General features: G+C 36.5%; 1 protein-coding gene and 1 long non-coding RNA gene across 3 annotated transcripts; one reads left to right on the top strand and one right to left on the bottom strand.

Annotated features, from left to right (window-relative positions):
• Window positions 2344–7739, top strand: LOC110270380. Of its 2 annotated transcripts, XR_002359859.1 has the most exons (6): window positions 2344–2559; window positions 5780–5887; window positions 6635–6733; window positions 6875–7353; window positions 7533–7585; window positions 7682–7739. It is a non-coding gene; the product is annotated as an uncharacterized LOC110270380 (long non-coding RNA). The 2 variants fall into 2 exon arrangements; XR_002359858.1 differs by lacking the exons at window positions 2344–2559; window positions 5780–5887 and adding an exon at window positions 6069–6156.
• LOC107631374 (UDP-glycosyltransferase 91A1) lies at window positions 9490–11252 on the bottom strand (the record flags this gene model as incomplete). The annotated part of the gene is given in 1 exon segment (XM_016334803.2): window positions 9490–11252. A coding segment is annotated over 1 exon segment (1401 nt). The 3' UTR covers window positions 9490–9819.

Genomic DNA, 11922 nt, shown 5'->3' with positions numbered 1-11922 from the left:
TCATAGCCATCGTCACACGAGCTCTCTCGTCGTTCTCTTGTCTTACGAGCTCCCTCCGCCGCCGCTCTCGTCACTGCTTCTTCTCTCCTCGGCAGAGGTTTGTCATCATCTCTTCTCGTCGCCGTTAGTTCAGGTAGGCCTCCGCCTCCTTCTCGTCCCTAGCCTTAACCCTTCCATTGTGATTATGTTCTGATTTCATTATCCCTAACCCTAACCCTAACCTTGTCCCTTCCCTATTTTGCTTGAAGTTGAAAATCAAAGAATATGATTGAAGAGAGCTCTTATGTTTGCAAATCAGTTGTTGCTGCTGCTGCAGAGAAGGGAGTTTCTAAATTCTAAGGTATGAATTTTGTATATTCCTGTAATTTTGTAAAATCTAAAACATAACAATTTATATGATTGTGATATAGAATAAAATTTGTTTATGAACTATATATCTGAATTGCTGAGATTTTTTATCTATATGGAACTTGCATGTAATTTAGGGGTGTACATGGGTCGGGCCACACCGGGTTTGGCTTAACCCAGATCCGACCCAAAATATAGACCGGGCCTAATTTTTAGACCCTAACCTGATCCTAGACCCGATGAAACCTACGCACTTTTGGGCCGGGTGAAAACTGGGTCTTTAGCATGTAAAAATCACCTAATCTCCAACCATTATTTCACAATTCACATAGTAAAATTCACTTAAAAAATATAATAAGAACCAATCCTTCTCTAAAATTAAAGCATAACCATAATCAATACTAATATTGTCTAATAACACTAAATATTTAAATCAATACAAATAACACAATATTATGCATTAGTCTAAAGTCTTATACATTTTAAACATAAAGCATTAACTTATAATCTTATAATGATTAATAACACAAAATTTAAGGTTTACAATATTTAAATTCCACATAAGAATAGACATCATCCATCATTAATAACACAAAATATTAATTGTGTATGATGACCGGACCACCGGGCCGAGTTCGGGTGACCCGAGCTATGGCCCAGATCCGACCCGAAATAATGATCGGGTCTATTTTTGAGACCCGTACCCAACCCTAGACCCGATAAAATCACATTAAATTAGCCCCTAAAGTGTTCGGGGCCGGACCATATACACCCCTAGCATGTATGTTCTTTTTCCTTCCTGTTCTTGTTATGACTGTTAATTTTGGCTTCTCCTTCTTATTCTTGTCTGAAATCTGCTGAATTGCTTTTTATTAAGTTTTTGTGCATCTCCATTGGGATCTTTTAATTTCTCATGGATCTGAACCACAATAATATGATTGAGTGTGCAAAAATGGTGTTTGATTGCAAAGGAACATCGGTCATATGCAGAACTAGGAGCTCACTGATTCTGGCTGATCTTAAAAAGGTATATGACTCTTGCATGCAATGCTGTGCCTGTGACATTTCTTTTCCATGTCATTTTTATCTCTCATTTTGGAAACCATCATTAAAAGATTGTGATTCATTTGCTAGCTTTATATTATAAATTGAAGCATGGTAATTGAGAAATTTTGAATATTCTTTGTTGAATAAATGGATTTGCGCCTGAGAATTTGGACAATCAGCAGCCGGTTGGGCTTTTGCCGGAGCTGATTAAGCCAGAAGGCAACTACAGTTGTTTGCAAACTTTAATTCTTTGGGCTTGATGTATTTTCCTTTTTATTGCTTAAAAAATTTAGGTCATAAACACACTAAAGAGGGATTAAGCGAACCACCATGGCTTAACCTCACCCATTCACAAGTGTTTCATTGGTTTATTTTAGTTCACTTAGTATTAAATTGTTTTGAAATTTTTAATGTCTTCTCATGCTGAATGAACTCAATTAAAAATATTGTTCCAGGAAAGTTACATATTCGAATTAGAAACCTTTTCAGATCTTCATATTTGCTGGGACTAGTGGGTAAGTTTCTCTGTCATGGAATGATAATATAGGTCTTTTTTCTTTTATTTAGCTTTTAAATGTCCTTCTAAGGGTTTTATTGACTAATATTTTATACAATTGAATTGTGGCACACTGCCATTCAGCTTAAGTTCTACATTTATAAATCATTCTATTTCTATGTCTTCACATTGATTGCATTATATATTTATTACTCTTGTAACATTTGCTAGATAAAAAAATGATGCATCAAGACGTTTTCAAACATTGCAGTGTATTTTGTAAACCTCGAATAATTAGTAAATAATTAATCAATAACTTAAATTTTAATCAAAGAAATTAGAAATGTAAATTTTATAGCAAAATAAGATAGAGTATATTAAAACAAGAATTTTGACACTAATTTTAAAAATTTTGGCCAAATATTGGACTAAATCGGTCAAACTGGATCAAAATGGGCCCAAAGCCCAACCCACAACTCATTAACTAAAGCTCATTTCATCCCAAACCAAGGAAACACGTTCCTGGAAAGGGAGAGCAAGGAAGAGGTTCCAAACCCTTGGGCATAAATTCAAACCCACATAACTTTTGATCTAGACCTCCGATCGCCGCACTATTTACGGCCACGCATCCGCAGTGACGAGCTCTACAAAGCCCGGTACCTTTTAAGGTGAGAAAATCATATTCCTAGATCCTATTATTTCTTCTTCAGTTCAAAAATGTTGAGGTTTTGAGGTATTAAGATTTTGATTAATTTGATGTTTTAGGATTAAATTGACTTGAGAAATTGGTAGGTTTTGGCTTAATTATTGAAGCACATATACGGTAAGGATCTTTAACCCTAGTCAAACCCTTCATTATGTGAGTTTTGGGTATTGAAATTTATATATATGTGGTAATGTGTATTAGGTGTGTGTATTTGTAAATTAGAGACTTTGAACTTTGAGGGTTGCTTTTGGTGCCTTGGTGGTGTTTTGGGGTATACGCGAAAATCGGCCAAGGTATGGTTTAAATTTTGCGTATTTAATAGATAATGTCGTGTGAAAACTTAGGCAAGAGAACCGTAGGATAGGTTGGAATGATTATGTATGTTGGATGTTTAGCATTAATGATATTGTTGATGATATAAATAAGTATGTGTTGGTGATCATGGTTATAGTGGAAATAAATGCTCCTTAGGTGTTTGGATATTGTTAGCAAGCTTGATGATTTGATTGTAGATGTATGCATGATAGAATGATGATGGTTTTGTTGATGAGAGCAAGAGATTTAGGGTGTGAATGGGGTAAAAACTAAAGTATGATGATTTGTAATATGATGAGTGGCTAGTAGGGTTATATGGGATTGATATGAAGTGTGTTTTTTGAATGGAGTCAAATGGTGACTTATGATAATATATGTATATATATATATATATGTTGGATAGGTAAAATAAGTATTTTGTTGATGTATTTAAGGGGTTGGTGCATGATATTGTTGATTTGATAAATGGTAGGACATGAAGGTTGTGGGAGTATTGAGAATGGCATGTTGTGTTGGTGGTTGTGGGTATGGTATGTTGATTTTGGAATTTAGTTTTAAAGAAAATGAGGTTTGGAGATTTTGTGTAACTTTGGTTTTTGACCGAACTTCGACAAGTCATAACTCGGCTTTCGGACTCCTAAATTATTTCAAATCTATTTTATATTAAAATTAGGTCCATTGCGAAGTTTACACCGTTCGAAGAACGGATGAAAAATGATTTAAAACGAAAAAGTTATGCGCGTCAGAAGTTTGGGATTTAAATTGCAATTCTGCAGCTTTTCAAACTTAAATAAAAATTTTGACAAAACGTACGCCCACACACGCGTACGCGTGACGTAGGATTCTTGCGTACGCATACCATCCATTCGCATATGGTAGCTACTGTCTGGTTTGCATGCGTACGCGAGAAGGGGCATGCGTACGCATCTTGGTCCAAGCGCGTACCCACGCGTGCGCGTACCCACGCATATGCGTGGTTCCTATTTCAACAAAAATAGATCTTGTGTTTTAAAGTTCAAATTCAAACCTCTAGTCTTCTATTTTCATTCCTTAGCCCTAGATATAACAGTAAGCCTAGTAATAGGATGAAGTTACGAAATTAAGGAAACTTGGAGATAAAGTAAAGGTTGCAAATGATGAGATTAAGCTATGAGACGGAAGGTTACTTGGAAGTAAAGGAAGGTCTAGAGTAACTGAATTGAAGTGTTAATGATAAAATTGGGGATGATTATGTGTGGCCGGAATGGTCGAGATGTGTGTGTGGCCGGAACGGTCGAGATATGTGTGTGGCCAGAATGGTCGAGATGGCAAGATTTGGGTGTGATCCCGATTGCTCGTTAACTTGAAAAATGTATTCGGATGGCAGGTTGAGGATAGAAGTTTCCTCTCTTGTCATGATGAGGGTGTGGGGATAGTGGAAAGGCACTCTCCTTCCTATTGTTTCTCCCACATTCGATGTGGAAATACACTCTCCTTCGTATGTCTTCCAGGAGAAGGTGGAAAGGCACACTCCTTCGATGTGGAAAGGCACTCTCCTTCGTATCTCCTCCAGGAGAAGGTGGAAAGGCACACTTCTTTGATCTCTGGTTGCAAGGTGGAAAAGCACACTCCTTCGATGTGGAAAGGCACTCTCCTTCGTATCTCCTCCAGGAGAAGGTGGAAAGGCACACTTCTTTGATGTGGAAAGGCACTCTCCTTCGTTTATGATCCTCCTGGAGATACGCAACCTAGAGATCAATGTCTGGGTTAGCTACTAGATGTGTCCGGTTCTGGCAAAGTAATCGACACGTGAGCTCACGGCCAATAGGATAGACATTCATCATATGCATATGTGTGCTTTGTTTGCTATGCATAATTGGGAATGTCTAATTGATTATATTCTGCTAACTGTTGTAATTGCTACTTGAACTACTTATTTTTTATTTGTGTTTGCTTTGTCTGTTTGTTTGTCTATGCGGATTATCGAAGATGGAGGAACAGAGGAAAGGTGAAAGAGTTTAGTGGTTAAATTAAGTTTGAGTTAGGCTGAATAACCCTTAGAAGATCACCCTTCCTTATGGTTGCTATTTAGTACTTTAAGCTTTATAACCTGAGTGTCGGCGTTTTAGGATTGCCTCTGGCATTCCCATGACCTTATATCTTATGTGCGTGGCACCTTCACCATGCTGAGAACCTCTGGTTCTCATTCCATATTGTATTGTTGTTTTTTAGATGCAGGTCGAGAGGCACCTCGCTAGGCGTTTGGAGCTTCTGCAGCGAAGTGGTTTCTTTTGGGGCTTCTTTTGATCTTTTGATAGATGTACATATATATTCTCCTCTTATATACTTGTTTATTTTTCTACTCCTAAAGGATTATGGAGAATTAGGGTTTCGTCTATGTATTTTCGGCTTTGGGATATGTATATATGTATGTAAATATTCTCCGGCCAGTCTTAGATTCGCAGGCTGAGTTGGGAGCTAGTTATTCTGTATCTTTGACTCTCTATTCTCACTTTCTGTTTATTTATACTTATAAACTTTAGATTCTTAGCACGCAAGTAATCTCGTTTTTCGAGCGTTGTGTTTTTTATTTTGTGATTTTCTTTTACCTGTTTTCCAAGGCTCCTCATATATTACTCTCTTTCCAATACTATTATGTATATATTTTACTTTAGAGGTCGTAATACCACACCACCTCTAGTTAAAGGCTTAAGCGTAAAGTTTTGTCTGGTAGGGTATTACATATTTCTTCTTTTTTCTCAATTTTCATCATTCAATTTTATTTTCAATATGAAAGTATCTGATCATATGAAGCAAATTTGGAGTTATCAATTTCATTTATTTGTTTTCTATAGCCTTCCAATGCGCTGTTTGCGTTGTTTGAGCAGTTATTGCCCTTAGCAAGCATGGAGAAGCTGCAAAAGTCATTTTGGAGGAACAATTGTGTGCTGTGCTGCTGAAATTGGACAAAGAATTAAGCTATTACAAGAAGATAGGTATTTATTTTACAAAAATGCACTTTGATTTTTTTGCTGGAAAGTGTGTTATCAATGATCTTTTTTATTATGGCGGACTCTTTATTTGTGTTCATGGTTCTTTTACAATATTTTATTGATGAATTTCCTATTCCTTTTTCTATTTATATTTATTTATTTTTTTGTTTTCATTTTTGCTGTCTTTGGGCAAAAATGTGTCAAGTCTTCAAACAACAATTCAGAACCTTGAAAACAGCTCATCTTTCCGCTCAGCTGATGTATCTGTAAAGGTTTATTTTGTGTAGCTTCTTGGATATACTATATAATACTATACAAGTTTTATGGGCCTTAATTACTTTTCAAAAGGAGGAGAGGATCACTGATACTTGTATGCATCAGAAATGATCTTTAATGTTTTAATATTTGATACTTAAAAATTTACTTGAGGCTGCTGTCTAATGGTCGATGACTGCCTATATTCAAATGATATAGCACACAAAATATAGATACATTGAAACTAAGATAAGGCAAAAGTAGTCTTTGTTCTCGTTCTCGGTTTGAGGACAAAAATTAAGCAAATTTTGTTCAAGGACAGATATTTTTCTTGTTTTTATATGTTTCCTTAAAACAAGTGTGTCTCCCAATGTTTATGCATTTTTGTATAGACCTATCAACTGTGTGAACCTGTGGTTCATATCGGAGGAGGAGGGAAACTCCTCAATTGCTTGCCTATTTATGTCTGATTATATTTAGCTTAATGGTGGACAGGAAAGTGCTTCTGAAAATGAGGAGTTGAAGTCTCAAATTGAAGCAGCTTGTACGTTGGTGGAGAAATTGGTGCTGGAGAATGCGGAACTTGTTGAGAAGGTAACGTGCCTTGTTCTTTTTGGATTTTCTAAGAGAGCATTGTCGATGACTTACTAGAAGATTCGGTTTAATAGTAGTATATTAGATTGACCAGGTAAGATGTAGATACTAATGCACCTTTTTCCGTTGTTTTTTTCTCAGATTAACATGTTGTATGTTGAGCTGGATCGACACAATGTAGAAGTTGGACTTTCTGGAGGAGTTGGACCTGATTCAATTAATGTGTTTCCTCATTTTGATGGGGTGGCTTCTGATATAACCAAATCTGCAGAGGTTAAGTCTGTATTAGCTCAGGAGTCAGGTTCATTGCAAGAGGCATCAGTGAGGAATGATCGTGATTATCAACGGCGAGCAAGCTGTTGGGTTAACTCCAAACTCATCATCGCTATCTGATGACACCGTAGAAATTGTGCAGATCCCATTGGATGACAATGAACTACTTTGTTCTGTTTAACTAATGATCTGTATTTCCAGCAATTAGAACATATGCTCAAGGTGGACGCAAAGGTTATGATATCTTTAGCAGCAAAAAACAAGGGAGTGCAGATTTCAGGAAAGCTTGGGCAAAGGAGATGGATGAAGATAACACTCACTTCCCGTGGCTTTTATATTCAAATCTTGTATGTTTCATCTCGAAATTTGGTTGATGCTTTTGCTCCTGGAATTTTTATTGAATTTGTTTTGCATTCTAATAAACTATGTCGGTACAATTTTGGTTGACTGACTGATATAACAAATTTTCAATCCTCCATTTTAAATAATATTTGCAATAATATAATTATATGGGTTATTTTTGCAGTCTGCTTCATGTGCATTGGCCTTGAATAGCTATGCTATTTCACTCGATAACAGGTGGAGATTTTTTTTCTCTCTTTTAATTACCGTTAAAGGTTTATGGCTATCTATCCATCATATCTTTAGCACTGAGAGGTTTTAATTTTATTTCAGTCAGGAGATGTCAATATCAACTTTCAATGTGGAGCTTGATGCTGCTAATGCAACTTAATTATGCATTAATATTTTAGATTATCTTATCTTTAAGTGCTAAGTGTAATTTATGACATTAGTTAATGAAGGAGATCCATGTAACATTGAGTTTGTCATCTTATTTTTTTGGATATCTTTTTATTGAGACAATAAGATATTGGCTAATGATGTTGAAAAATAACATCCGATTTTATAAGTATCATGTAATGAATAATATGTTTATCTATGTGATTTTTGGCTTTCTTTTTTTCAATTTACAGTGTGTTTGATGGAGTAAATTTAGAAAACAAACCTAAAATATTCATTTTGCAATAGAAAAATCTAAAAAAAAATCTATTTTACCTTACTGACAGATTTACAGACGGATTCTGTTTGTATTCAGAGTTTGGAATGGTTTTTCAAGACTCCAATTACCGACAGAAAATCTGTCGAAAAATCTGATGCTAGTTACCAATGGAAATCCGTCGAAAAATCTGTCTCTAATTACTGACGAAAATCTATCTCTAATTACCGTCGAAAAATCTATCTCTAATTACCGACGAAAAATCCATTAGAAAGTTTGACGTTCTAGGGAAATGGAGGGGAGAATTTATCGAGGAAAAATCTGTCGGTAAATTACCGACGGAAAAAATTTGTCGGTAAATAATTTTCGACGAGGCTTTTACAGAGAGACGAAATTCGTCGGTAATTTCGTCAGTAACCAAAAATCTGTCTGTAAGGTAGCGTTTGGTGGAGAGACAGAGACGGAAAGACTGAGACTGAGAGACAGAGACTAAGAGACAGGAATTGAAATAAATCTCAGTATTCTGTTTGGTGCAAAATGTGAGACAGGAATTGAAACAAGAATGAAACTCTAATTTAATTTGCACAAAGGATAAAATTGGAATTAATTAATTGAAATGAAAGTATTTTAGGTATAAAATGTTATTAAAGTTTCAGTCTCCATCTCTAAAAACTTCAGTCCCCTGTGTCCCTACTTTTTGGAGGTACTGAAATACTGAAATTTTAGAGACAGAGACAGAAATTTTAGTACCAGTCTCTAAATTAACAAACACGATACTGAATTTCAGTCTCTCAGTCTCTGTCTCAGTACCTCAAAACAAACGCTACCTAATAAAGACCAAATCTGTCTGTATTAAGCAATTTTCTAGTTGTGCGCAGAGTTATGCTACGTGTATACCAAAATCAGCCACTAAAGTCAATCACCAGTATAAAATATATGTTAGAATATAAATAGACATTGAAAATAAATTAAATCATACATATATTAATTTTAATAGCTAATTTTAGTGTACAAATAACATTTTTGTAAGCACACATTTTGTGAATCTTGAGCCATGTTTATTGGAAAGAATATGAAAAAGAAAAAAATAGTGAAAATATAATTTTTTTTTTAATAAATAACTAAATATCCATTAACCTCTTCGTCATAAAATTCTCCTTATTATAATGGGCAACAAACTAAGGTAAACATGACAACGACATTCATTTTCCGATAGGTTGTGGGTCGTGAAGGTGACGACAACATGCAATGGTAGGAGTTAGAAAATATGTTTTTCGGCTAGAAAGGTTTAGGAGCTCATCCTGGTTTTCATTTTATAAAGACAAATTTTAGACTATGGGGGTCACCTAGTTATGAAACAAGAATAGAATCAGTTGTAAATAGTTGTTTGGGCTCTAAATGTGTATAAGACATTATTTTGGAAGAAATGTAATTTCTTAATTGCAATTTGGGCCAGAGTAAAAATGAACATAGAAGGAATTTGCCATTGGGCTAAAAATGTGTAACACACCATCATTTTTATTTTCTTTTCCTTTTATTTATTTCTTCATTTGTGAAAATGATTAAGTAAAGGAAAAGAAAACAACAGTAATGCATTACTAGCTAGCATACATACGCCAAATTTAACATCATCATTATTTTGGTTTAGATAGAGCTAACTCAGTCTCGTACTCTCGTCACTCATCACCACATTATACAATATATAATATGATAAGCCTGCATAACACGTATTTATATCTTTTATCCACTTCATGAGGCTGATTATTAATACTTTTTTCCAAATTGGAAGACAGTATTGAGTTTTATACGGTAGTGGCTAGTGGCTGCGAAGGTGGCTTAGCAACTCATCAACGTACCTCTCTTGTCTCTCTTCATTCACAAAAAAGTGCTTCACCTTTTTTATATTCTCTCTATAAACCCTTCCCTCTTCTTCCACCATCACAAGCCTAACCGACTCAGCCACCGCCTCGCTCGTAAACGATCCATCCAACTCGTTCCTTGGCACAGAATACCCCATTTTCTTCTCCTCGACCACCCTTGCGTTGATCCCCTGGTCCGCAAGAAATGTAAGCAGCACCAATGGCTTCTCCTTCTCAACAGCCTCAACCACCGAAGTCCAACCGGAGTGAGTCAAGAATCCACCCACACTCTCGTGCCCTATTATCTTCAACTGCGGCGCCCAACTCGTCCACACCACTCCCCTCTCCTTAGTTCGCACCTCGAACCCCTCCGGCAGACGCAGCTCCTCCGTGTCGGAAGTTCCCCGTCGAGTCCTAAGCACCCAAAAGAACGGAAGCTCCGTTTTCTCCAACCCGAGAGCTATCTCCCTTACTTCCTCCTGGCTCGGTTTCGCTTCGCTCCCGAACGCCACGTACACCACTCTCCCACGCGCCTGCTTGTCAAGCCACTCCTTTATCCACCGCCACGCGTCGTTGTCTTCGCCACCGGCAAACCCCGTCGTGGGGAGCTGGCCAACCGGGAGAACAGGTTTCTGGTAAATATTCCGCAGCACCTGAAACCACTCGGGTTGGAAGTCGGTGCATCCCCTAACCGCGACGAAGTCGCAGTTTTGGATGGCAGCGCCGAAGCGGTACTTGTCGGAGATGCCAGAGGCGTTATCGGAGAGAATGTCAGATATTCTCATGATCTCGAAGTAACGGAATGCCACGGTGGAAGGGAATGGGACCCACGGCGGAGGGACGGTGAAGTTTTCGGGTTGGGTACGGATTGAGTCGTTACCCATGAGACAGAGAGGAGTCCCAAGGAAGCCCATTAGAGGAGCGGGAAAGATGCTGTAGAAAGCGGTTTTTATGCCGAGTTTGGAAGCAACGGAAGGAACCCAAAATGGAATGAAGTCGAAGAGGACCCAGTCGGCGTTGGAAGATTCCAGAAATTGGGCAAAGGGTTGTTGGAGTAAGTCAAAAGCTTTCTTGAGGTACTGAACGACGTCGTATGTGACGTCGGTTGTGGCCTCGACGTTCTCCGGGAGGTTGTCGACTCGGGGTAGTGGGAGGTTGACGTATTTGAGAAGTGTGGTGAGGTTTTGCGGTAGTTTTGGGAGGCGGTTAATGTTTCTTGGTGTGGAGATGAAAGTGACTTTGTGACCCTTTTGAGCTATGAGCTTGGCCAGCTCGAGGTAAGGGATCATGTGGCCAAAGGCCAGCCATGGGAACATTACTATGTGTAGCTGCTTTTCGTTTTCCTCGTCTCTGGCCATGTTGGAGGCTGGAGGGTGGTGTGTGGAGAGAAGTATTATTGTGTTGTTGATTGGTGCAATGATTTTTGGGGGCATATATAATTAGTCCAGTAAAAGGTCGAATTAGCCTAGAAGGTTATTCTTTTTTTAAATTAGTTTTAAAAAAACAAAATAATTAAATTCATTTTTTAAAAATTTTTAATTAGTTATGTTAGTTCTTTCGTTAATTTTTTTATTAATGGTGTTAAAATTTACTAATATAGCATATTAAGTGATATTCTAATATATATCTATGAATTTTAATTGACTATTAACATAATAAGTTTATGAAATTAGATCATATTAAAATTTAATTGAAGAAAAAACTTGAACTATTAGAATTTTTCAATTTGAGATTTTTTTTTTGTGACTTTTCAATTTGAGATTGATTTGATTTAATTTCGTAAACTAATTATATTAATAATCAATTAAGATTGCCAATGAATAATAGTTCAAATGGCATAGTTTCTCTATACTTAATTAAGAGGTTGCGGGTTCGAATCTCCTATCTTTGGTAATAAAAAATAATCAATTAAGACTACTAGGTATGTGATTTGATGTTACTTAATGTACAACACCAATAAAATTTGACGCCGTTAGCAATTAAAATGATAAAAATACTAATTTAAAATTTTTAAAAAATAATTTTAATTAAATTTTTTTTAAGAACTAATTTAAAAAATA

Source organism: Arachis ipaensis, chromosome B03, assembly GCF_000816755.2.
Source record: "Arachis ipaensis cultivar K30076 chromosome B03, Araip1.1, whole genome shotgun sequence".
NCBI lineage: Eukaryota > Viridiplantae > Streptophyta > Magnoliopsida > Fabales > Fabaceae > Arachis > Arachis ipaensis.
The sequence above is the reverse complement of the archived record's forward strand: the minus strand, read 5'-3'. Positions and strand labels throughout refer to the sequence as shown.